This window comes from Chelonia mydas, chromosome 6, assembly GCF_015237465.2.
Source record: "Chelonia mydas isolate rCheMyd1 chromosome 6, rCheMyd1.pri.v2, whole genome shotgun sequence".
Taxonomy (NCBI): Eukaryota; Metazoa; Chordata; order Testudines; family Cheloniidae; genus Chelonia; species Chelonia mydas.
Genome location: NC_051246.2, coordinates 29,499,738 through 29,526,849, shown reverse-complemented (window position 1 = coordinate 29,526,849; position 27,112 = coordinate 29,499,738). Strand labels below are relative to the sequence as shown.

Here is a 27,112-nt window from a genome sequence, read left to right as displayed (position 1 = left end):
TTTCATGTTTCTCAGCACACTCAACTGGGCATCAAGACTCCCCTCTGATCTAGCATTAGTACATATTGGCACAAGTTTCTGAATGCAACCTCTCAATGGGGCGTTTGCAAATGCATGTATTTGCATGCACCAGGCCGTGTGACTGCAAATTTTGCAGATGCATTTGCTGAAGCCCTTTGCCATTTTAGCTCCATGGCTACCGGGTCCATTCATCATTATGTGCCAAATGTTCTGAGACCAAGGACTATTTCTAGTTATTGTATTAGATAACGATGTGCAATGGACCCCTGTTCAGGAAAATCCAAGCTCTCTGCAGATGTACAGGAAAGTCTTCACCGAGTCTTTGAGACCTGTAGACTGCAAATGGAAAAGTCTGTTGTGCAATACCGAGGTGAAAAATGTAAGTGATACAACTTTTGGAAATATAGACAAATTACACTTGAGCAATTAGACACAAAAGTTCACATAGAATTATGCAATAAGAACACACCCGGGAGTGGTGTCAGGCATGAGACTGAGCGTCATCAATCATGAGACATGGTACATCTACACAGCAAAAAAACCCCATGGCAGTGAGTCTCAGAGTCCAGGTCAACTGACTCAGGTTAGCAGGGCTTGCACTGAGGGGCTAAAAAGAGCAGTGTGACATTCGGGATCAGATGAGCCCAGGCTCTGGGAACTTCCACCTCGGTGGGTTTCAGAGCTTGGGCTCAAGCCTGAGCAGAAACATCTACCCTGCTATTTTTAGCTCCGCAGTGCAAGCCTATGTCAGTTGACCCAGGCTGAGACTCGTTGCTGAGCATCTTATTTTGCTGTGTATGGATGTACTCTACATGTCATCAACCAACAAGGTGTGGACATATTAATAGTACAAACTCCTTCAAATGTATTGAAGGTTTTCCCCAAAATGGTTTCAATTTTTCTTTTCAACCAACAACCGCTTTTAGAAGTATGTATCCTTCTACCATGAAAAGTAAGTCCTGGTAGATTGGTGATATTTCTAGCATCTTATTAGGAAGGATTTGCCATAAAGGATCAGCCCATCCATTATCTTGCATCATGTGATGGTGGTCAGCACATGATATTTCAGAGGTTAGCACAAAAAAGGAAGAACCCCCCCTCAAACAACTCATGACACACTTAATCTGTTGCACAATTCTGCATGTTGGGAAGATTCCTTCCTGACCCCTGCAGAAAATAAGGTTCAGCTCTGAAGCATGAGACTCTTTTTCTCTTACTGGCTCAGCTTTTAAAGACACAAATGTTTTTAGTGGCACAACTCCTTTTTAAATCCAGAGACAGTATTTGACTCTCATCTCCCATAGCATGGAATGCCACAGTATTTTTGTTGTTGCTATTGTTTCTTTAAAAATACACTGCAAGTTTTTCTAAAGCTTATGGATTGTTTCATCCCCGACACCACAAATTTGTTTACCTAAGGCTTGATATGAAGTGCAATGAAGTCAAAGGAAACACGCCCATTGACTTCAATGAGCTTTGGATCAGGCCCGTAGGTAACAAGAAAAAATACTAAAATCTAGTAAAAATGAAACGGAGCACACTCAAAAGGCCTGAAAGCCACATTCTGTACTGACACAATCTCAATCCAAATGTTTTCGTCTAGGACAGAGGTTCTCAAACTGTGGTCCACGGACCACCAGTCGTCCGCAAGCTCCGTTCAGGTGGTCCGCGGATAGTTCCCTCTAAGGTGTGTGCCTGGGCGGCCGACACAAGACAATGAAGGGCCACCCACCTAATTAGTGGAGCCGCACAGGCATGGCTCCACTAATTAGGTGCCTGGACCCTGGAGAAGACTCACATGTAAGGTGAGGTGGTGGCCTTGGGGGGAATAGGGGGTAGATGGGAGGGGGCAGTGGGGTGAGAAGAGGGGGTGGGGGGAATTTGGGACGTACAGGGCTGCGGCGGCCAGAGAAAGAGGTGACTTTCCCCAGCTCCAAGGCTGCAGCTGCCAGGGAGAGATGGTCCTCCTCCCCAGCCCCAGCTCGCGGGCTGCTATGGCAGGAGAGAGAGGGCACATCCATCACATCAGAAAGGTAAAACTACTGATATGAAATATGAGCTGTGTGCTTTTATTTGTAGAACAAAAAAACGTTAATTATTATTAAGGTTTTTTTTATATAGCACTTTTACCAAAGCACTTTACAATAGTTACGTAATGGTACAAACAACATTTGGAAAGATCATTAAGTGGTCCGCCGAGACCCTCAGCAATTTTCAAGTGGTCTGCAGGAAAAAAAGTTTGAACCACTGGTCTAGGACATCAGAAAACAAAGGAATATGTTCTGGGAATGTGGAAGCTAATACTGTATACAGATCACAAAGGATTATTTATATATGTAAAAAACTATTCAAATCAGACATTAAGTAATACTATATGTAAGAGAGACAAAAACCGTATGTTGGCCAACATTTTCCAAAGTAGTTTTCAGATTTTGAGTGCTTAACTTGAGACATCTTAAAGGGGTCTGATTGCGCTCAGCACTTTCTGGCACTCACCATTTGAAAATCAAGCCCCTCTAAGGTGTCTTAATTTGGGCATCCAGAAATCGAGGCACATATAATCACTATATCAGAGGGATAGCCGTGTTAGTCTGGATCTGTAAAAGCGGCAGAGAGTCCTGTGGCACCTTATAGACTAACAGACGTATTGGCGCTTAAGCTTTCGTGGGTGAATACCCACTTCGTAGGGTGCATATCATGGAAATTTCCAGAGGCAGGTATAAATATGCAAGCAAGAATCAGGCTAGGGAACACCAAGGGAGGAAAAACTGCTTAGTTTCTCTTCCCTTGGTATTCACACCTCAGCTGCTAGAATAGGGCCTCATCCTCCCTGATTGAACTAACCTCATTATCCCTAGCCTGATTCTTGCTTGCATATTTATACCTGCCTCTGGAAATTTCCAATACATGCATCCAACAAAGTGGGTATTCACCCACGAAACCTTATGCTCCAATACGTCTGTTAGTCTATAAGGTGCCATAGGACTCTTTGCCGCTATAATCACTAGTCACTTTTGAAAACCCGGGGCACTGCTTTCATTTATGTGGGGCATAGAGATGCACTGTGCTTTACAAGTCTGTAAAATGAAAGGTCCTTGTTCTAATGAAGTTACAGTCTAACACATGCCCACCTCATCCCAGCTCCAATGTGGTGGGATGAGGTGCTATGATCCAATAACTCCTTCATGCCAGCTGCAAGTGTGTTACAGGAATGTCCTGATTCTGGTACGTGCATTCTGGTTCACCAAGAATGTTATGTGAGGTCTTAAATGAAAGCCAGGATCATACTGGTCAGTAATAGCATTGTGGAACGTATGTGCAGATACTAAGTAAGGACTTATGTATATATACCGAAAATATAGAATCATAGAATATCAGGGTTGGAAGGGACCTCAGGAGGTCATCTAGTCCAACCCCCTGCTCAAAGCAGGACCAATCCCCAACAAAAATCATCCCAGCCAGGGCTTTGTCAAGCCTGACCTTAAAAACCTCAAAGGAAGGAGATTCTACCACCTCCCTAGTTAATGCATTCCAGTGCTTCACCACTCTCCCAGTGAAAGTTTTTCCTAATGTCCACCCCCTAAACCTCCCCCACTGCAACTTGATACCATTACTCCTTGTTCTTTGAATCTTGCCTCAATGACATCCTTGGATAGTCAGTTCTACAATTTGTTTTTATGTCACATTAAATTTTTTTCATTAATCAGTTTTGAATTTGCCACCTTTTAATTTCATAGAATCATAGAATCATAGAATATCTGAGTTGGAAGGGACCTCTGGAGGTCATCTAGTCCAACCCCCTGCCCAGAGCAGGACCAATCCCCAACTAAATCATCCCAGCCAGGGCTTTGTCAAGCCTGACCTTAAAAACTTCTAAGGAAGGGGATTCCACCACCTCCCTAGGTAACGCATTCCAGTGTTTCACCACCCTCCTGGTGAAAAAGTTTTTCCTAATATCCAACCTAAATCTCCCCCACTGCAACTTGAGACCATTATTCCTTGTCCTGTCATCTGCTATCACTGAGAATAGTCTAGATCCATCCTCTTTGGATCCACCTTTCAGGTAGTTGAAAGCAGCTATCAAATCCCCCCTCATTCTTCTCTTCCACAGACTAAACAATCCCAGTTCCCTCAGCCTCTCCTCATAAGTCATGTGTTCCAAACCCCTAATCATTTTTGTTGCCCTTCGCTGGACTCTCTCCAATTTCTCCACATCCTTCTTCTAGTGTGGGGCCCAAAACTGGACACAGTACTCCAGATGAGGCCTCACCAATGTCGAATAGAGGGGAACGATCACGTCCCTCGATCTGCTGGCAATGCCCCTACTTATACACCCCAAAATGCCATTGGTCTTCTTGGCAACAAGGGCACACTGTTGACTCATATCCAGCTTCTCGTCCACTGTCACCCCTAGGTCCTTCTCTGCAGAACTGCTGCCTAGCCATTCGGTCCCTAGTCTGTAACGGTGCAGTGGATTCTTCCATCCTAAGTGCAGGACTCTGCCCTTGTCCTTGTTGAACCTATCAGATTTCTTTTGGCCCAATCCTCCAATTTGTCTAGGGTCCTCTGTATCCTATCCCTACCCTCCAGCGTATCTACCTCTCCTCCCAGTTTAGTGTCATCTGCAAACTTGCTGAGGGTGCAATCCACACCATCCTCCAGATCATTAATGAAGATATTGAACAAAACCGGCCCCAGGACCAACCCTTGGGGCACTCCGCTAGATTCCGGCTGCCAACTAGACATGGAGCCATTGATCACTACCCGTTGAGCCTGACAATCTAGCCAACTTTCTATCCACCTTGTAGTGCATTCATCCAGCCCATACTTCTTTATCTTGCTGACAAGAATACTGTGGGAGACCGTGTCAAAAGCTTTGCTAAAGTCAAGGAATAACACGTCCACTGCTTTCCCTTCATCCACAGAACCAGTTATCTCATCATAGAAGGCAATTAGATTAGTCAGGCATGACTTGCCCTTGGTGAATCCATGCTGGCTGTTCCTGATCACTTTCCTCTCGTCTAAGTGCTTCAGAATTGATTCCTTGAGGACATGCTCCATGATTTTTCCGGGGACTGAGGTGAGACTGACTGGCCTGTAGTTCCCAGGATCCTCCTCCTTCCCTTTTTTAAAGATTGGCACTACATTAGCCTTTTTCCAGTCGTCCGGGACTTCCCCCGATGGCCATGAGTTTTCAAAGATAATGGCCAATGGCTCTGCAATCACAGCCGCCAATTCCTTTAGCACTCTCGGATGCAACGCATCCGGCCCCATGGACTTGTGCAGGTCCAGTTTTTCTAAATAGTCCCGAACCACTTCTTTCTTCACAGAGGGCTGGCCACCTCCTCCCCATGCTGTGCTGACCAGTGCAGTAGTCTGGGAGCTGACCTTGTTCGTGAAGACAGAGGCAAAAAAAGCATTGAGTACATTAGTTTTTTCCACATCCTCTGTCACTCCCTCATTCAGTAAGGGGCCCACACTTTCCTTGGCTTTCTTCTTGTTGCCAACATACCTGAAGAAACCCTTCTTGTTACTCTTAACATCCCTCGCTAGCTGCAACTCCAGGTGTGATTTAGCCTTCCTGATTTCATTCCTATATGCCCAAGCAATATTTATATACTCATCTCTGGTCATTTGTCCAATCTTCCACTTCTTGTATGCCTCTTTTTTGTGTTTAAGATCAGCAAGGATTTCACTGTTAAGCCAAGCTGGTCGCCTGCCATATTTACTATTCTTTCTACACATCAGGATGGTTTGTCCCTGTAACCACAATAAGGATTCTTTAAAATACAGCCGGCTCTCCTGGACAAATATGTTTTAAAGTCTGTGTTAAGGCAGAGTTGACGAATTGGTTTCCTGTCGGACAAAAGATGCTTATTCTATCTCTGTGGAGAGGTAAATTAAGCATTGTAAACTAACACAATGGATACTATTTACATATGAAGTCAGTGGAGAGATGTGAAATCAGCAAGGAAGCAGCACACAGGAAATTTAAGCCACAGGTGGTTAAGTCTGCCCCTGAGTACAAACAATGAACTTTGGGGATAGAAGTAGAAGGTAAAGAAGACACACCCCTTTTATCCTGCTCCTGGGAAGTAAATGGGTGGTGCATTTACTATGGGGAGGGATACCTTAGTGGTTTGAGCATTGGCCTGCTAAACCCAGGGCTGTGAGTTCAATCCTTGAGGGGGCCATTTAGGGATCTGGGGCAAAAATTGGGGATTGGCCCTGCTTTGAGCAGGGGGTTGGACTAGATGACCTCCTAAGGTCCCTTCCAACCCTGATACTCTTTGATTTTATGATTTACATTCATGAAAATGGGATCTCAGCTAACCTTGGTGGCTATTTCTACAAAAGATGTTGTGTGAGATAAACTTCTTTAGACAGGAAGTTATCCTGATAGTTATGTTTACTCTCTAGAAAGTGTGTTATGATTTTGTTTTGTATGTAACCTGTTGTTTCTAAAATTCTAACTCACTATCACTTGAATCTTTCATAATAAACTTATTTTTGTTTTCACCATCAATATATCTCCGTGCGACGGTGTCATGCAAAGTGCTGATCTTGGGTGGACTCATATTAGTTAGTGTGTACAGTATTTCCTTGGGACAGCAAACCAGGGCCACCCGGGCGGTGGGGAGGAGGTGGGGCAATTTGCCCCAGGCCCCGGGCCACGCAGGGGCCCCCACGAGAGTTTTCAGACCCAGAGCGGAAGACGCCGCGGTGGCAATTCAGCGGGTCCTTCAGTGCCGCCAAACACACCCAGAGTGAAGGACCTGCCCCTGAAGACCCGCCGCCGCTCCGGGCCTTTGGCCGCAATTGGGCGGCGAGGGGTCCTTCCGCTCCATGTCTTTGGCGAAGTGCCCCGAAGACCCGGAGCGGAAGGACCCCCACCTCCGAAGACCCCAGGCCCCCTGAATCCTCTGGGCGGCCCTGCAGCAAACCTGGTATTTGGGTGAGTGTTCAGTGTATAAGAGGTTGGACGCTACAAGGAATGCCTCAAAGCAGTGGTTTTCAAACCTTTTAAGCTGTGTGCCCCATTCCAAATAATGTAGTCTACCGTGTACCCCATCTGAGATAGGGTCATAATACACCTATGATTAGGTTGCCAAGTCTTATTAAATAAAGTGTGTTGTGCGCCATTACAGGATTTTTCTTGCATACCCCCGATGAGAGCTCGCGTACCCCAGTCTGAAAACCACTGCCTCAAAGGAACTCCGGGACTGGGTACACCTATTGTTAGTCTGCAAGGCAAAGTCAGGGCTGGCAAAGCCCAGAGGAGAGTGCCTGTGAGGCTCACAGGCGGGCGGTGTCAGGAAGCGGATACCCAGTTATGCACAAACAAGTCTTCCTCGTGTGGGAGGGAGGGGGGATGAGAAGGTGACTCAGTCCAGTGACCCGAGAACCATCACTGATGCACACATTGACAGAGAGGAGAGAACACGAGTATAAAGCTACTGTATTTATCCAAAATGGAAAGACTGGTGAAGGAAGGTTTCAGAGAGAAGTGGGTTTTGCAGAGAGATGTGGAGGAGGGATGGGATGCTTGCAGCACTGAAGTGGACAGCAATTCCAAATGTGGGAGAATGATGGCCACGGGGGTAATGCTACCTTATGCAAAGTTGGGATTTGCTGCCTTCATAATCACTCCATACCCATCCTTCCACCAAGCCACTGCCAGCAACTCAGGCAATCCCTGCTCTGTGCCAGTTCCTTCCCCAGTGTCCCTGTCCCTTCCATCTCAGGCAGGTGCATTTAAATTCCCAGTTGTGTCCAGAAGCCTGTATACTGGCTCAAAGGAGGGAGAGAATGAGAATAACCTCACTGCTATCCAAGGGCTTTGCTTGAATATGTGGCTTCTTAGGCAGCCACTCCCTTAGACCAGTGGTTCTCAAACTTTTTGTATTGGCAAACCCTTTCATACAACAAGCCTCTGAGTGCAACCCCCCTTATAAATTACATTTAAAAATATTTAACACTATTTTAAATGCTGGAGGCAAAGGGGGATTGGGAATGGAGCTGGGGAGGGGATCCCAAGCTGACAGCCCCGTACGTGGTGGGGCTCCAGCTGACAGCCCACCAGGTGTGGGGCTGATAGCTCACAACCCCCATGTAGTAATCTTGCCACCCCTTTGAGGGCGGGTCATGACCCCTAGTTTGAGAACCCTTGCCTTAGACTATGCTAAACCCAAATCTACACAAGCCAGGAAACAAAATTTAACCTGAAACTGCACCCTACTCCATTGTGCCTTTTCCCACATTCATGAGATATCAAGTCACTTGTAGTGTGAAGACCCCTCTGCACAGTGGGGTAATGCTCAGTGCTAAAACACCAGCTATTCCCGATACGCTAGAGGACAGAGGGTAAGGAGCGATATCCTGCCCTTACTTTCAGCAGCACAGGGAGGAGTGGTGAGGTTTAATGTATAGTTCAAGACCCTCCTTCCTAAGGCAGGGCAGGATAGCTCAGGGCAAGTCAGGGAGCACTGGAAACAGAACACTATGCTCCTGCAAGGGAGCATGGCACAGTAGCAGGTCTGCTAGCCAGCTGAGAGTATGGTCACACAGCCTACCTGGATCCCACTTCCTTGGGGCCATGATGTCCCTGAGACCACAGTAGCTGACGGGGCGGCAGGTTTGTATAATTTTTGGTGGGCCCAGAATGGGTCCAAGTCCCATTCCCCCGCCCCACCTGCCTAAGGCTCTGGGAGGGAGTTTGGGGGCTGGGTGCAGGCTCTGGGCTGGGGCAGGGATTTGGGGTGCAGGAGGTGGGCTCTGGGAGGAAGTTTGGGTGCGGGGTGCAGGCTCTGGGCTGGGGCAGGGGTGCACGAGAGGGTGAGTGGTGCGACATTTACCTCGGGCAGCTCCCGAAAGCAACCCGCACACCCCTGTGGCAGCAGCTCCTAGGCGGGGGGGAGGGGTGGAGGTCTCCACACGCCGCTGCCTGTAGGCACCTCCCCCACAGCTCCCCTTGGCTGCAGTTCCAATGGCAGAGTTGGCACTCGGGGTGGGGGCAGCGCACGGAGACTCCTCCCACCCCCCGGGGCCTCAGGGACGTGCCAGCCACTTCTCGGGGAGGCAGGCAGGGCCAGGAGACGCTCTGGGGGAGGCGTGCGGGGGTGGCAGGTGGGGCTGGGGGAGAGACCGGGCCCTGAACATTGGTGGAGCCAGGCCCCCATGCTCTGAATATTCCTGGAGCATGGGCACCACGGGCCCACACCACTCACCGCCCCTTGTAGCTGAGTTAGGTGAGAATCCCATCTTTGTTGCTATGTGAATGCACTGTGACTGGGGGAAGAGAGGAAACTTCCTACATCTTCTTCCCCACAGTGCACCAGCTCAGCTTAGGGCAGGATTTGGCCACAGCAGGAATGAGAGGTTTTGCAATACAAACGCTGCACTGAGTGAGTCTCTCCTGACACCTCCAAGCACTTTTTTCCCCCCCTCCTGTTGGTCTGACATGTCATTATTCAGGTAAAAGACAAGCTTCAACAGGAACTACACGCTCTGGTGATCATGGAGACAAGCCATTCAGAAACCTCTTTGGCCCCCAACGGCAAAGAAAGTATTCATGGTCTGGATGTTTCACATACCTTTGGTATACACAGTTCTTAAAGGCTGTATTGGTGTATTGGCCAACAGGAATTTTTCACAAGGGAATCGTGATGAAACAAAACCCTGTGCTGAGCCCTTCAAGCTGAATGCAGTTCATACTAAGGGTCACACAGTTCTCATTTTCTTATACAAATACTACTGTGCCTTTAACCTGGGAACAGAAGTGGACTAAAAGGGAAAGAAGAATTGGATAGCAGCAAGGAGGCTTTGCCATTTAACAACCGAGTCTCCAACGTTAAATGTTCAACAAGGAGGACTCCCAGTTCAACTTCTCTCCTTCCCTCTCAGGTAGTAATTATTGTATTACGTAGCATGTAGAAGCTCCAACTGAGAAAAAGGTCCCATTTTTCTAGTCACTGCATATATGCATAGTAAAAGGCCGGCCCTGCACCATAAAGTTTACAGTTAAATACACAAAGGAAGTATTATTATCATCCCCATTTACAGGTGGGGAACGGAAGCAGAGATTAAGTGACTTTCCCAAGGTTACACAGGAAGTCTGTGGCAGAGATGGGCATCGATCCAAGATCTCCCAAGTCCTAGTTCAGTGCCTGAGTCACAAGGCCATCCTTCCTCGCTGTTTTGCCTTAACAAAGAAACAGTATTTCCCCCTCCATTTGAGCCCTAGCAACACTGCCAGAGTGGCAGTCCAGTCATGACATTTTCCATTCGTGAGAAGGCCAAATGTAGCTCTAGTGAGTAACGAGTAGACACTGGGGAATACTGCACAGCCTGCATATCGAGGGTTAAATAGTACTCTCTGATATTTGCATGCTATTCCCATCAACCTCAGACCAGAATCCAGCCAGGAGTATTTTGGTCTTTCCATATAATCCTCGCTAATTACATTTTTATTATTTCCAGGTTTCTAGCTCTTTCCATCACAACAAGGCTTCACAACTGCTGCCCTATCGACATAGTTTTCTTGAAAGCTATATCCAGATAAATACCCGAGTGTGATCCATAACCTCCAAGAGACGCTACATTTTCAAAGCCTAGGTGTGAGGCTGCTTAAATATCATAATTACTCAGCAAAGGAAACCTACGAAACACACTGACTGTTGGCTGGAGTCTAGGGACTAAAACAGGGGTGGGCAAACCTTCTGGCCCGAGGGCCACATCGGGGTGTGAAACTGTATGGAGGGCTGGGTAGGGAAGGCTGTGCCTCCCCAAACAGCCTGGCCCCCACCCCCTATCCGCCCCCTCCCACTTCCCACCCGCTGACTGCCCCCCTCAGAACCCTCAACCCATCCAACCCCTCCTGCTCTTGTCCCCTGATCACCCCCTCCCGGGACCCCCACCCCCGGGACCCCTCCATCCAACCCTTCCTACTCCCTGTCCCCTGATTGCCCTGACCCCTATCCACACGCCCGCCCTCTGATAGGCCCCCCTGGGACTCCACCCCCTATCCAACCCCCCCTGCTCCCTGTCCCCTGACTGCCCCAACCCCATCCACACCCCCCCCAACCAGTGGTGAGCTGGAGCCGGTTCGCACCCGGTTCGCAAGAACCGGTTGTTAAATTTAGAAGCCCACCGCCCCTGCTCTGCTTCTCCGCCCCGCTAGGCTTCCCGCGAATCAGCTGTTTGCGCGGGAAGCCGGGGCAGGCTGAGAAGCAGGCCACCGGCTTCCTGCTCAGGCCCAGGGATGCGCAGGTGAGCTGGGGCGGGGGGTGCGAGGAGGGCCGCCCGCGCTGCAGCAGGTAACCCGGGGGGGGAGGGGAGGGGGCGTGCAGGGGAACTGCTCCCCGCCCCAGCTCACCTCCGCCACCCTCGGACTGAGTATGAAGCCGCTGCCTGCTTCTCTGCCCGCCCCCCCCCCCCCCGCTTATCTGTCCCCCCACCCCACTTCCCGCCGAACAGCTGATTCGCGCGGGAAGCCGGGGCAGGCTGAGAAGCAGGCCACGGCTTCCCGCTCAGGACCAGGGATGCGCTGGGGCGGGGGGGGGGGGCGAGGAGGGCCGCCTGCGCCGCAACAGGTAACGGGGGGGGGGGGCGCACAGGGGAACCACTCCCCACCCCAGCTCACCTCCGCCTCCCTGGGCCTGAGCGGGAAGCCGTGCCTACTTCTCAGCCTCCCCCGGCTTCCCGCTGAACAGCTGATTCGTGGGAAGCCAGGGGAGCACAGAGAAGCAGAGCAGGGCGGTGCTTTCAGGGGAGGAGGCGGAGGTGGAGCGGAGGTGATCTGGGGCCAGGCACAGGGTGGGGAGCTGCCAGTGGGTGCTCTGCACCCACCAATTTTCCCCATGGGTGCTCCAGCCCCAGAACACCCAGGGAGTCGGTGCCTAAGGCGCCACTTTTGATGTGATCAGTGGGGGAGCGGCTGCTCCCCCTGCTCCCCCCCCCTAGCTACGCTCCCCTGCCCGGAGGAGCCAGAGGGACCTGCTGGATGCTTCCTGGGAGCTGCCCCAGGTAAGCACCTCCGGGACTCCCCACCTCGCCCCCCGACAGGTACTTCTGGTTCTTAGGGGTGGGGTGGGCACCCACTATGATGGCCTACAAGACCCTCCTGCCCGGTTCTGGGGGCAGTCAGGGGACAGGGGAGGGGGGTGGATGGGTCAGGGGTCCTGGGGGGGCGGGCATCAAGGAACGCTGGGGGGTTGGATGGGGCAGGAGTCCCGGAGGGCGGGGGTGGGCAACGACCCCCTCGTGGGGTGAGGAGGGAACCCGTTGTTAAGATTTTGGCAGCTCATCACTGCCCCCAACCCTCCCCAGGACCCCACCCCCTTTCCAACGCTCCCCATCCCATCCAATTGCCCCCCCCCGGAACCCTCTGCCCCTTATCCAACCCCCCCACTCCCCGCCCCCTTACCATGCCACTCAGAGCAGCAGGAGTTCGCAGCCACCGTGCTCCCCCACAGGAGCGGCGGGCCAGAGCGCTGGCGGCGCAGCAAGCTGAGGCTGCGGGAGAGAGGGGACAGCAGGGGCTAGCCTCCCCGGCTGGGAGCTCAAGGGCCGGGCAGGATGGTCCCGCAGGCCGGATGTGGCCTGCGGGCTGTAGTTTGCCCACCTCTGCACTAAAATAAGGTTGCTACACTCACCCTCCATCCACTCACTTTCTGAATACAAGCATGACACCCCCCATTCTGCAAAGCAGGACTTTCCTGTCCCATGGCCTAGGCTGGAAAAGATTGAGGGTTCTCCTTTCCCTTCACTCCCTGGCACATTTCTCTCCATTTCCTAATCTTCCTTCCCCTGATATAATTACAATGCAGCACCTTTACCCCAGACAGAGGATAGGTCGAGGGTACACAGATCCTTTAACTACACCCAGCGTGTGATGAAGTGAAAAGGACTGCACTCACTGACAACTCAGCCTTTTACTTTCCAGGGGTTGAGAGCCAGGCTGGGGTCCCCATGTTGCTGACTGGTATTGCACCATTTGAATGATTTCAGATACACTTAGGTAGGTAACATATTCATAGATGTGGAAAGCATGGCATACAATCTGTGCTAGTTTTCAAGCATACTAGGGATGGAAAAACTCAAACTGATCTATATGATGACACCAGTCCAAACATACCCACACCCTGGTGTATCCCATTTCTGAAGCCTGGGTGGCAGAAGAGAGCCAGCCACATAAGGAAACAGTCGGCCTGCTCTCTTCTCCTTGCCCGCTCCCACCAGACAGCAGACTCTTCTTAGCAAACACCACATCACCATGTTGTGCCCAAAAGAACCCATGCAATATCTGGGTTCAGCTTGGCAGACCTGGTTCAGCCAGGTTGGTATTTCCACTCAAACCTGTTACCCAGACCAAGAGGGGTAGTGTGACCACAAGATTGGGTACCTAGGACTCCTGAGCTCTAATCACAGTGCTGACACTGGTTCCCTCTGTGGCCCTGGGCTATTAAAAATCTCAGTTGACGACCTCTTTCCTCCCAGCCAAGATGAGCCTACACCAAACCCTGCAACTGAACTTTGGACAGAATGTGGGGGTTTGAAATCCAGAACAACATCCAAATGTTGCAACTCCATCTCTGCTCTGTCTCCCTTGCCTACACCCTCTTAATTTTTCCTCCCCTCACCGGCTGTTGTCTCAAACTGGATTACCGGATAGCATTTGATGCCTCTTTGGGGTGCAGTCTGAAAGACACAGTATGAAATAAAGCTGAATTGTATTGTACAGTATCAAAGACATAGATGGGACTGTAAAAATCACCAGGGGTGGGACTGTTAAAGAAATAGGCATAGTGTTGCCGTGATTGTGAGCTCTCTTGCTAGGAAAGGTGCTGTGTTTCTGCAGCCACTGCATGTGGGTTTTTCATTGCATGAACTGAAACAGCCACACAAAGGAGCTAGGTTTTTAATGAATGAATGATGCAGTCTCTTATCTTGCACTTAGCCTCATTCATGCTGGGTAGCTCCCTGAAAAGAGGAAACATTCATCTGAAATGCCAGTTATCAAACAGGGAGGGGTGCCTGTCAGCAGGTGTGTGGACTACAGAGGAGAAGGCAGGCAATCCCCTCAGACTCAGCACAGCCAGGCTGGCAACTCTAATGTGTGGCCTGCTCTACACTAGGAAATTAGGTTGGTACAACTACGTAGCACAGGGGGTGAAACATCCACACTCGACAGTAACTGTTATACTGACCTAATCCTCAGTGTAGACAGCAGTAGGTTGACAGGAGGCCCCTCTCTGCCCATGACTACATTCTAAGCTGCTTTAATCAGACACAAGTCTTGCCTCATGGTTACAGATGTTTATACTTTAAACCATTACAGTGTACTATTATTCCCATGCTAATTAGCAAAGGCTTTGAAAGCAAGGACATTTACTGCCCCCGAAAGAAGTCGGCCCTCACGTCTCCTTTTCCTAGCCCAAGAGGCCAGAGCTGACGCTACTCACGTTTTCTTCCCCAAAAGGCTAGGACTAATGCGGCCCCCAAAGTCATATTGAGACCACAGCCTCTAAAATTCAAATCATCACCATGCAAAATGAACAGAGTGGGGAGAGAGATTTGCACTTTGGTGCAAATTGCTTTAACCCTTAGGATCCTGGTTTGCCCTGATTGCCAGCCAAATAAATGCTGTGGAGGAGAGACTGCATGCGTTTGCAGTCTCTGAAGAGTTAAGTCAGCTCCAAAGGCGTCTCTATTTCAACTCCAATCATAGTTCCACTTGACAAAACAGCCCATTATTCACTCCCCCTTTCCTGTGCAGCGGCAAGGAGCAGGAACTACTATGACAAGCCTGCGCTGAGATGCCAGTACAATACAATTTATTGGCAGACTGGACATCAGCCACAAGGAACTCACCCTCCAAAGTTGCTTGACAAAGAACAAAGGAATGTTTGTGCCAGTTGTCACCAACGCAAGCTGCTCGGCTAATCAACATCATCATCCCAGGCTGAGAAATACCAGGGTTCCTATTGGAAGTGAGCAAGAGAGATTCCAACTGCCAGAATGGTCACTATTGTCTAGAAATAGAGTGCAGGCCCATGACCCTTTGCCATGTTCAATTCTTGGTTCCCATCTTCAACTCTTTAAACCACCCACAGACTTTCCATTCCTCCAGCACAAGCGAGAAGCAATGAGAAATTCCACAAAATTCCCCATAGGAACATTGTTCAGCTGCGTTACGGGAAAGAAATATGATTCTCTACTGCAGGCAAACAACCTCCTTCTTTCCCCCTTGAGGAAGAAGAAGAATAGCTTGGCAAAAAAAAAAAAAAAGCCCAAACCCCACTGCAATAACATTTAATAAGAGACCAAGGGGGGTTTGGCTAGGAACATCCTGAATTCAACAGAATAATTGTTCCAAGACATTTATGTCTAAAAACAAGTCACTAAGATTAAGAAACCTCTCCCTCTCCGTAAAAAGCAGACAAATCCAGGGTCATGAAGCAAAGGTTTCATTATGATCTTGTTAAAAGAGAGACTGGTCGCCATGAATTACAGTCTCAGAAGAAGAGATGAAGTCCATGTAATTGCACTACCCAGGCTCATCATTCCACCTTTGGAAACCATTCCCACCTCATTCCTTCATACTAACTCAATAGCCCTGAAACAAAATGTTATGCAACCAACCTGCCCTGTTCCATCTAGGCATTTATATCCTGGTTTTACTCAGTTCTAATCTAGTTGGTAGATGAACAGAAAAAGACTTTAGCAAAAAACAATACACAAAAATGAAACAATTCTGAGGAACGTAAAGCTCGACTGCTCATCGTAATTAAAGAACCTGGCCCAAACCCTCAGCTGGTGTAAATCTTCCTAGCTCCAAAGAAGCTGTGCTGATTTATACCAGCTGAGGGTCTGGCCTTCCCAAGTCACTGTTTTAAAGACCACTGTCTTTTAGCTAACGTTTCATTTGGGTGATTACCTTCTAAAAGCAACCCCTGTCCTGTCCCATGTTTCCAGTGGTAGAACATTCTTCAGTTCCTGTTGCAAACTGTTGTACAGCATTGTTGGCTGCTGCTAAACGGCAGCCACGCTTCACCTGTTTGTATATTGTTTGTATGCAGGTGGGTGGGAAGGGCTGTGCTGTGGGGTGAGAATCCCCAGCAAAGTGATACAGTAGCAGATCCCTTAAGTGACAAGAGATTCATCCAGATGACACTGGAAAGCCACCACCAGTTCTAACCATCACAGCTCCTTGGCTACAGCTTCATGCAGTTTAGGTGATAAGCAAACAAATTTAGCATTTTGCAGAGGAGCAGACACAGGACTTCTGACTCCAGTTTAGGACTTGGGGTGGGGGGGGGGTCAGGAAGCGGGACCCTGCCTCAAGCTCCCTGTGAGACTTTGAACAAGTCACTCAGCTTCTCTGTGCTACCACTTCCCCGTCTGCAAAATGGGGATAAACTATTTCCCTATCTCAGAGGGGTGTTGCGAGGATAAATTGATTAAAGTTTGTAAAGTGCTTTGAGAAGCACAGACTGAAGTTGCTATAGGAGTATAAAGCATAATGGACTAGATCCTCAGCATTGATTACACTGGACCTACCCCAGATTATACGAGTTGCGGAATAGGGCCAATTATTTCCATCTCCCTCCCTAGCACACAAATATTTAACCACCAAAAATATGAATAATATTGTAAACAGCAAAAAGAGAACATTGGCGAGCTTTGGGGTGGGAAATGCAGAAAACTCCAGTTACATTCTTCTTCTGTGATATCACAACAAAGCACTTTCCTTAATGGCAAGGGGACTGTGTTCATTTTTCTCTAAAAAATGAAGCTTGTGAAAGCTTAAGTGATTATGCCAATAAAAATACAACTGGAGCCTTCTCTTACCAACGCGGAATGTTAGGAGGACACAGTGTACTAGAACTGCTTAGCATATGTCACAGCCTCACTGCCAGAGGTTCGGGGTATGGTTAGGAACCAGCTGGTGGGATTTAATTGTACTGATGTATTTCCATGGTAATGGATGGCTGTGTTATTTGTAATGGGACATGGAGCCTTGTACCTCAAAGATGATGGTTGAAATACAGCCGAGGTCTGTAGTGATTTTTAGAAGGCTGTCTGGTGGTCTTCGTTCAGTTGCTACTAGACAAGTGTTCACATTGCAAAATTTACCACCACAGTTAGCAATTGTCGTCTACCTCAGCTGCAGGGACAATGATTGAATTAGCATAGAGGCAGGACTACTCTCTCATCTTTAGAGCACAAATCTGGGTCAGGATTGAGGCACAGGGTGGGAAAGTTTATACTTCATGCTTATAGCCTGTGATGTAGCTAGCCTGTGAATAAATAAGAGGGCAGTCTCTCAGCACATTTCTCCGGCACTTAACCTGTTGTTTAAAAATCAGACTATTATTCCTAGTGTCACGGACCCTATGGCCTTGGATAATAGTATGTTTCCCACATAGATGCCAAGGAGCAGCCAGCTACCAAGACAGACTTATTAGCCAAAGCTGCCCTCCATAGGATAGAGGTGAAACAACAACTTCAAGAGATTTCCATAAGAGCTGAAATCAAAGAGGAGTGATTTTACCAGAACTGGCTCCAGTTCACCTTTGCTAGTGTAAGGGCTTGTCTACACATGGAATTATTCCTTATTAATTCCCTCTAGATTAATAGATTCTAAGGCCAGAAGGGACCATTGTGATCATCCAGTCTGACCTCCTGTATAACACAGAATTTAGGACTTCCCCCAAAATAATTCCTGTTTGAACTACAGCATCTCTTTTATAAAAACACCCAGTCTTGATTTAAAAATTGCCAGTGATGGAGAATCCACTACAACCCTTATTAAATTGTTCCAATGGTTAAATTACCCTCACGGTTACAAATGTATACCTTATTTCCAGTCTGAATTTGTTTCACTTCAACTTCCAGACACTGGATCTTGTTAAACCTCGAACTCCTAGGCTGACGGGCCCATTATTGAATATTTGTTCCCCACGTAGGTACTGTAATCAAGTCAACCCTTAACATTCTCTTTGTTATGATACATAGAGATTGAGCACTTTGCGTCTATCACTATAAAGCATGTTTTTCAATCCTTTTATCATTCTTGTGGCTCTTCTCGGAACCTTCTCCAATTTTTCAACATACTTCTTAAACTGTGGACACCAGAACTGGATACAGTATTTAGCAGCGGTCACACCCGTGCCAAATATAGAGGTAAAATAACCCCTCCACTCCTACTCAAGAGACAAGAGTCCCTTGTTTATACATCCGAGGATTACTTTAGCCCTTTTGGCCACTGTGTTGCTCTGGGAGCACTTGTATTCCTGAATAAGAGTGTCCACCCATGGAGTTAACCAGGGGAAGTTAATCAGATATAACCATGTGTAGATAAGTCCAAAGTTTTCAAAAAATAAGGGCCAAGGATTTTCCAAAGTGACTAGTGATTCTGGGTGACCAACATGAGACACATTTCAGAGGCCTGCTATTCAGACAGTGCTGAGCACCTGTCCTCTGCACATCAGGCCCCTTTAAAGTGTCTCAAGTTGGGCACCCAAGACCTGAAAAATGTTGCTTTTTAAAGTCTTGCCCTTGAAGATTCAAATCTTCGAATTGTGAGCAAAATGAGCAGAGAAGACAGTCTAACTCAGGCAACACATGACAGCAAATAGTAGGGACAGGCATCACAGAATTTTCCTCTCAGAATCCAAAAGGGATGAGGAGTCTGAAGTCAGAGCAGAAAACCCTGGAAGTCAGCCCTTTCAGGACATCCCATATAGGCAAGAGAGCAGAGCATTCCAGCAATCTTTTCAAAACATTGGTGCCCTCTAGTGTACATTACCGGCAAAACATTGTATGGAAAAGTGTGTTCCAATCCCTTCCCTTTTAAAGTACACCTCTTCTGTACTGTAATATGTAGACTAGTAGCTGGTATATTGTTAGGGGACATTTTCAAACCAGGGCTGACAGTGCTGAATGAAAAGCATCGTAGATATGAAAACTTCTTTTGACAAACAGACAAAAAGTGGTATTGAAGCACAAGATGGAAAGGTGCTTGTATAGTAAGTGCTGGGAGCCACACAGGTATCTAGTTAAATAAGTCCAGCAATGTCCCCAGATACACACTTGCAATGACATGAAAACAATGGGCTGAGAGATACCCAAAGGAAAATGAAAAACCCACAATCCTGCCAATTTCCCCTAAAGGAAGGTTCCATCCAAATTTGGCATTCTGTTTATATAAGTGCACATGACCTACAATCATGATTAAAGCAGACAATCTATGACAATTTTTGCTTTTTGGCAATTAATGCTTGTGAAAAGACAAACTGACCACACTGCGTGAGAAAGTCCACTTATGAGCATGCAAGAGTATCACATGTCTATATCCAGTGACAACTATTTGCCCTTTCAGATCCAGACAACCCCTGAATTAGAGGTTTTCCCAATTTTCATTTAATTGAACTGTATAACTGCTGAACAATGGATCATACTAAATCACAGCTTCAAATACGTAGAACTGAATTATAGGCAAAGACCACAAAGAATTAAGATGTTGAAGGGTTGAAGTTGTAAGGATGCAAAAGCCACAACTGAGGTTCTTTTCAAAGCCATTTAACATAAGAACAGCCATACTGGGTCAGACCCTCCATCTAGCCCAGTATCCTGTCTTCTGACTGTGGCTGTCAGATGCTTCAGAGTGAACAAACAGAATAGAGCAATTACTGAGTGATCCATCCCCTGTTGTCCAGTCCAAGTATCTGGCAGTCAGAGGCTTAGGGACATTCAGAGCATGGGGTTGTATCCCTGACCATCTTGGCTAATTCCCATTGATGGACCTATCCTTCATGAACTTATCCAATTCTTTTTTGAGCGCAATTATAATTTTGGCCTTCACAACATCCCCTAGCAACGAGTTCCACTGATTGACTGTGCCATTTAAATGAAATGAATGCTACCAATATGTAGATACAGAACAGAGATTTTAGCAGCAGTTTCACCGTACCATAGAATATCAAACATGATGTTTTCTACTGCTTTGTCATCCTACATATATTATCAAGGTCAAAAGTAATTCATAGTACTGTGCCAACTGCAGACAAATGGAAGCATAACACAAACCAAAGGAAGGTAGACAAAAAATAGGATTTTCAATATCAGAACTGGTCATGGCCCATGTAGAGTATCCAGTCTTTGACACTGGGAAGCATATTAGAGTGCACATTGTTTTGCAGTGCTATACTACTGGGAAAAGATTTTCCTGACTTCAGATGTTGATTATTAAGGGCCTGATCCAATGCCGATTGAAATCAGTGGCCATCCTTCCACTGGCTTCAGTGAGAATTTAATCAGCCCCTCAGTGCTCTGAAGAAAAGGGATTTCTAGCCCTCGTAGTGGATTTAGTGTAACTGTAGATATGGCTCCCACTCAAATCAATGTCAAACCTTTCGTGCATCTTTCTAAGCTATTTGCCTCAGTAATATCCTGAAGAATCACAGAGTTCATGAAAATGGAATTTTTAATTAAATTGCTTAAATGTTTAATTAAGTAAATGGTGCCCAGATTCATCAAAATAAAACCAAACAATATGAACAGAGATTATAACTGTCATGTATGGAACCCAACTACTACAGCATGAGAAGAATGACTGCAGGTCAACAGTGGCATCAAGTGGACAAAGACTTACAATCTACATACCACACAGACTATGCTGACAGCTTGTGCCACACGCTCTCAAAGAAACTGCGGAACCACCTGATCAACATCCTCTACAGCAAACAGGGAAAGATTAAGCATGAGCTCTCAAAACTGGATACTCTCATAAAAAACCAACCTTCCACACAAACTTCCTCGTGGCTGGACTTTACAAAAACTAGACAAGCCATTTACAACACACACTTTGCTTCTCTACAAAAGAAAAAGGACACTAAACTTTCTAAACTACTACATGCCACAAGGGGCCACAGCAATGGTTCCTTCAACCCACCCAGCAATATTGTTAATCTATCCAACTATACTCTCAGCCCAGCAGAAGCAGCTGTCCTATCTCAGGGCCTCTCCTTCTGCCCCTCCACCCCCACGAACATGACACAGTTCTGTGGTGACCTAGAATCCTATTTTCGACATCTCCGACTCAAGGAATATTTCCAATACACCTCTGAACAACATACTAACCCACAGAGACCTTCCTACCAAGACTACAAAAAGAAGGATTCTGGATGGACTCCTCCTGAAGGTTGAAACAACAGACTGGACTTCTACATAGAGTGCTTCCGCCGACGTGCACGGGCTGACATTGTAGAAAAGCAGCATCACTTGACCCATAACCTCAGCTGTGCGGAACACAATGCCATCCACAGCCTCAGAAACAACTCTGACATCATAATCAAAAAGGCTGACAAAGGAGGTGCTGTCGTCATTATGAATAGGTCGGAATATGAACAAGAGGCTGCTAGGCAGCTCTCCAACACCACTTTTTACAAGCCATTACCCTCTGATCCCACTGAGGGTTACCAAAAGAAACTACAGCATTTGCTCAAGACACTCCCTGAAAAAGCACAAGAACAAATCCACACAGACACACCCCTGGAACCCTGACTAGGGGTATTCTATCTGCTACCCAAGATCCATAAACCTGGAAATCCTGGGCACCCCATCATCTCAGGCATTGGCACCCTGACAGCAGGATTGTCTGGCTATGTAGACTCCCTCCTCAGGCCCTACGCTACCAGCACTCCCAGCTATCTTCGAGACACCACTGACTTCCTGAGGAAACTACAATCCATCGGTGATCTTCCTGAAAACACAATCCTGGCCACTATGGATGTAGAAGCCCTCTACACCAACATTCCACACAAAGATGGACTACAAGCTGTCAGGAACAGTATCCCCGATAATGTCACGGCAAACCTGGTGGCTGAACTTTGTGACTTTGTCCTCACCCATAACTATTTCACATTTGGGGACAATATATACCTTCAAATCAGTGGCACTGCTATGGGTACCCGCATGGCCCCACAGTATACCAACACTTTTATGGCTGATTTAGAACAATGCTTCCTCAGCTCTCGTCCCCTAACGCCCCTACTCGCGCTACATTGATGACATCTTCATCATCTGGACCCATGGAAAAGAAGCCGTTGAGGAATTCCACCATGATTTCAACAATTTCCATCCCACCATCAACCTCAGCCTGGACCAGTTCACAAAACAGATCCACTTCCTGGACACTACGGTGCTAATAAGCGATGGTCACATAAACACCACCCTATACCAGAAATCTACTGACTGCTATGCCTACCTACCTGCCTCCAGCTTTCATCCAGATCACACCACACGATCCATTCTCTACAGCCAAGCTCTACGATACAACCGCATTTGCTCCAACCTCTCAGACAGAGACAAACACCTACAAGATCTCTATCAAGCGTTCTTACAACTACAATACCCACCTGCTGAAGTGAAGAAACAGATTGACAGAGCCAGAAGAGTACCCAGAAGTCACCTACTACAGGACAGGCCCAACAAAGAAAATAACAGAACGCCACTAGCCATCACCTTCAGCCCCCAACTAAAACCTCTCCAACGCATCATCAAGGATCTACAACCTATCCTGAAGGACGATCCATCACTCTCACAGATCTTGGGAGACAGGCCAGTCTTTACTTACAGACAGCCCCCCAACCTGAAGCAAATACTCACCAGCAACCACACAACAGAACCACTAACCCAGGAACCTATCCTTGCAACAAAGCCCGTTGCCAACTGTGTCCACATATCTATTCAGGGGACACCATCATAGGGCCTAATCACATCAGCCACACTATCAGAGGCTCATTCACCTGCACATCTACCAATGTAATATATGCCATCATGTGCCAGCAATGCCCCTCTGCCATGTACATTGGCCAAACTGGACAGTCTCTACGTAAAAGAATAAATGGACACAAATCAGACGTCAATTATTATAACATTCAAAAACCAGCTGGAGAACACTTCAATCTCTTTGGTCACTCGATTACAGACCTAAAAGTTGCAATTCTTCAACAAAAAAACTTCAAAAACAGACTCCAATGAGAGACTGCTGAATTGGAATTAATTTGCAAACTGGATATAAGTAACTTAGGCTTGAATAGAAACTGGGAGTGGATGCGTTATTACACAAAGTAAAGCTATTTCCCCATGTTTATTCCCCCGCCCACCCCGCACTGTTCCTTAGACGTTCTTGTCAACTGCTGGAAATGGCCCACCTTGATTATCACGACAAAAAGCCCCCCCGCTCTCCTGTTGGTAATAGCTCACCTCAAGTGATCTCTTTACAATGTGTATGGTAACACCCATTGTTTCATGTTCTCTGTGTATATAAATCTCCCCACTGAATGTATCCGATTTCCATTTCCACTGAATGTATCCGATGCAGTGAGCTGTAGCTCACGAAAGCTTATGCTCAAACAAATTTGTTAGTCTCTAAGGTGCCACAAGTCCTCCTTTTCTTTTTGCGAAAGACTTATTAGCAATTTTGATTTCTTCTAGTAGCAAGAATTCTCAACTACTGTTAACTCTTTCGCCACATAAAATATTTAAGAATACCTGTGGAAGAATCATGGGAACTTGGGTCATTCTGCCTCCTGAGAGAAAGATGAGTCACCTCTCATCTCCCTAGTGTTATCAGACTAGAGCAGTCTGCTCTGTGGAAAAGATCAAGAAGTTGGTTCTTATCTGGGGACTGAACTCACACCACTGGTGCACAGATAATTTGCTCCAGTGAAACAGTGGGAGAAGGGAGGCCTGCCTGTCAACCTCTTTTAACAAAGCATGCTGCGAAGGGTAAGAGTCTGAGGCCTTATCAAATACAGGCCTTTTTCTTTTTTGTGACTGTGGAGGAGGACAATGCTGAGGAAAAACGGTGCTGGCTGCTATACCGGGAGGAGAATGCAAGTATAGGTCCAGAAGGATTTTCCCACTTGGAAGACTATCTAGCTATCTTTGGTACTTATCTGGCTCCCATTATCATATCATTTGAGTACCTCACAATCACTGGTGTATTTATCCTCACAACACCTCTATGAAACAGGGAGGGACTATGAACCCCATTTTACAGATGCAGGAACTGAGGCCCAGAGAGACTAAGGCCCAGATCTTCAAACATATTTAGGTGCTTAATTCCGAAGGACATACAGGGATCTATTACAGAAGAGGGTGGGCAAGGTTGTGTTGCCTGCGATGTGCAGGAGGTCAGACTAGATGATCATGATGGTCCTGACTGAATGGAGACTATCAAACTTGTTAAAAAAAAATATCAAGGTTTTCTATAGCAGCAAGTGCAGACACGCTTTTAAAGATGCCTAGTGGGTTTACCCGAAGCTCTAGAAGGAGCCCTGGGAATGATCAGACTTGACAAGTTTGGGTTACACTCACTCATCCTTGTTTTGGAGGGGGCAGACTGCCTCATTTGTCGCACTCCCTCTCTCCAGGCCCTCTTAAGCTCTGCTCTCCTCCCTAAGGTCCCACATTACATTAAGCGTCCCTCTAAGAATGTTGTGATTTTGTGAGCCTCACCCTGCTTGAGATTTAAAGCTATACCAACACCATTTTTAAATAGCACTTAATACACTGGTAAAGTTGCTCCACAATGCACACAGCCCTCAGGGGAGGGCTTAGGGAGTTACGGGGTCAAGCCAAGAACCTGGACTAGGATTGCTTGTAGCTTTTAACTAACTTTTTAATAATTGCTGCTTCTAAAGCAACTGAGACATGGATATTAGCCCAGCTCGCAGAAATGGGGATTTACAACTAGGCTTATTTAAAACAAGAAATAGTGACACACAGTGGAACAGATGACAAAAGTGATTGATCCTTGGCCCTTAAGATATTTTGTGCCACCAGGGCTGCACAAAGGGGCTGAGTATTTCCCCAGCACAGGGTTATCCTGGAGTGATGTAGAGCTGCCAACCCTTCCTGACCCTTGGTACAGGGTAAATTGGGCATGGAAAGCATTCTAGGATAGGGAGCAGGCAGATTTGGAGTGTACTGCCTTCTGCTGATCCCTGACCAGTGAAATACAGGACCATTCTAGCCAGTGCAAGTTAGAGAAACCCTGTGGCTGCTCTAACTGGTGCCAGGGGCTGATTTGGCCCCAAGATCAGGCAGCGGCAGCTGAAAATTGCACCCAAAGAATAAGGAAAGTGTTATATGTTTGTACATTATCAAATGAGGGGAGAACAAAATACCCCTCAGCAGCTGAATGAATTGTTATAACTGCATGACAGAAGTAAAAAACAACTCAACTACTTACCCAAATTTTGTGCTGAGTGTCCCACCCAGAGATGATCCAATGATTACTCCTATTCCAAAGCAAAGTCCAAGCTTCCCTAATGCATCTGCACGCTCAGCATGAGTAGTCAGATCTGTAATGACCATCTGAGCACCTACACAGATATTTGAAGAAACTTAATAAGAAACACTGAACTAAAAGAAACGTATTCTGGTGTCTGAATGATAAATCTATTCCTTGAGGTGACCATGCACAAATGCAAATGACAGAGCTTTCCCAGAGGTCAGACCTTGTAACACTGAGCCAGATCCTCATGCAATGCCCCACTGAATGGGAACTGACCCCAGGACCTCTTCATCTAAAAGCACAAACTTCTACTATTTGTGCTTAAGGCCTGAGGGCCAGATCAACAAAGAGACTTAGGATATGTCTACACTGCAGTTAAACAGCTGTGGCTGGACCATGCTGGCTGACTTGGGCTCACAGACTGTTTAATTGCAGTGTAAAAATTCTGGCTCAGAGCCTGAGCTTTGGGACCCTCCCACATCACAGGGTCCTAGAGCCCAGACTCCAGCCCTAGCCCGGACATCTACCCTGCAATTAAATAGCCCCGCAGCCCGAGTCAGCTGGCATGGGCCAGCCTTGGGTTTTTAATTGTAGTGTAGACATACCCTTAAGCACTTAAAACCCTTTCTGGGTTCAGCCCAGAGTCCAGTAGTCAGGAGAAGGAAAAGACTCAGAACTTCTTATGTGGACCAACCGCTAATGGGGGTGAAGACCTCCGTTGGTTTAAACCAGCTGTGTGTAATCCACACGAACACAGTGTGGGTCTTCGTTACCCCCACTGGCGATACTCCATCAGCAACGCAGATTTACACCAGCTGAGCATCTGGCCTGATGGTTTTTACTGGACGCAAATGGCTGGAGCAAAACAGAATGGAATGGTGCGAATGAAAGCCACTGTAATGCAGCTTGCCATGTCTGAGGTACTCACTAATGCTGACATGCAATTTGCTAGGCCGTGTGTGACCGCATGTTGCTAAAAAATTATTCTGGGACAGTTCTTGCTTCGGTGAACGCAGCTGAGACATTTGAAGTGGCTGCACTGCAGTGAAGGACATATGCTGTTTATTTTATTGATACGGTTTATTCCATTGGAATGAATTCTGGTCTGCTAAAGAGACACAGCTCTTACCTCTGTCATAAAATCAGGGCATGGAAAAACCCACTCACCCACTGCAAGTTGCAATGAGTGGGGCCAGGGAGCTTTTGACCTCCTGTCTGGGGTAGAGGGGGAGGAAAGGAACAGAGCTGCTCAAGTGTGGCTGTTCCTTTAACAGAAAGGCTGGGAGGGAGCAGAGAAGCTCAGGCATCTAGTTCTTTTTCTAAGAGGGTGTGAGCTGGAGGAGCGATGCTTTTAACAGAATTAGTGGTGGGCATGGAGCAAAATAGCCTGTGAGCTGTGGCTCCTTAAAAAGCATGGGGTGGGGGAGGAAATCTAAAAGAATAGGGCCCAGATGGATGAAAATGCTGGGAAGCAGAGAGCTTTACGTCCATTCAGGAAAGCAGCGGAAATGGTGGCTGCACAAGGAGAGGTGCTGGGGGTGAATTGGTTTATTGGGGGGGAATGAAGATCCATGGCTGCGGGGGGGGGGGCATAGTAAAGTAGCTTAGTGCTCAAGCAAGTGGATATCAGTGAAACTTTTCAAGCCCAAGTAAAAATAATAAACTATGCTTTGCACTTCTAGAGCACCTTTCATATGAGGGCCTCAGAACACTTCACAGACATGAACAAATTAAGCTTCACAACACCGTGGTGTGGTGTGGTGTGGCCAGGCCAGGAGGTTA

At 47.2% G+C, this 27,112-nt stretch overlaps 1 protein-coding gene across 4 annotated transcripts in view; it reads right to left on the bottom strand.

Annotated features, from left to right (window-relative positions):
- Nucleotides 1-27,112, bottom strand: part of SLC22A18 (solute carrier family 22 member 18) — a 114,290-nt gene that overhangs the window by 76,419 nt on the left and 10,759 nt on the right. For all 4 annotated transcript variants that reach the window (XR_006291941.1, XM_027825411.2, XM_043550158.1 and 1 more), the window contains one exon: nt 25,286-25,418. Coding sequence is in view for 3 of the 4 variants with exons in the window: in XM_027825411.2 (XP_027681212.2) it covers nt 25,286-25,418 (133 nt within the window). In the remaining variant the exon portion in view is untranslated. The remainder of the gene's footprint in view (nt 1-25,285; nt 25,419-27,112) is intronic.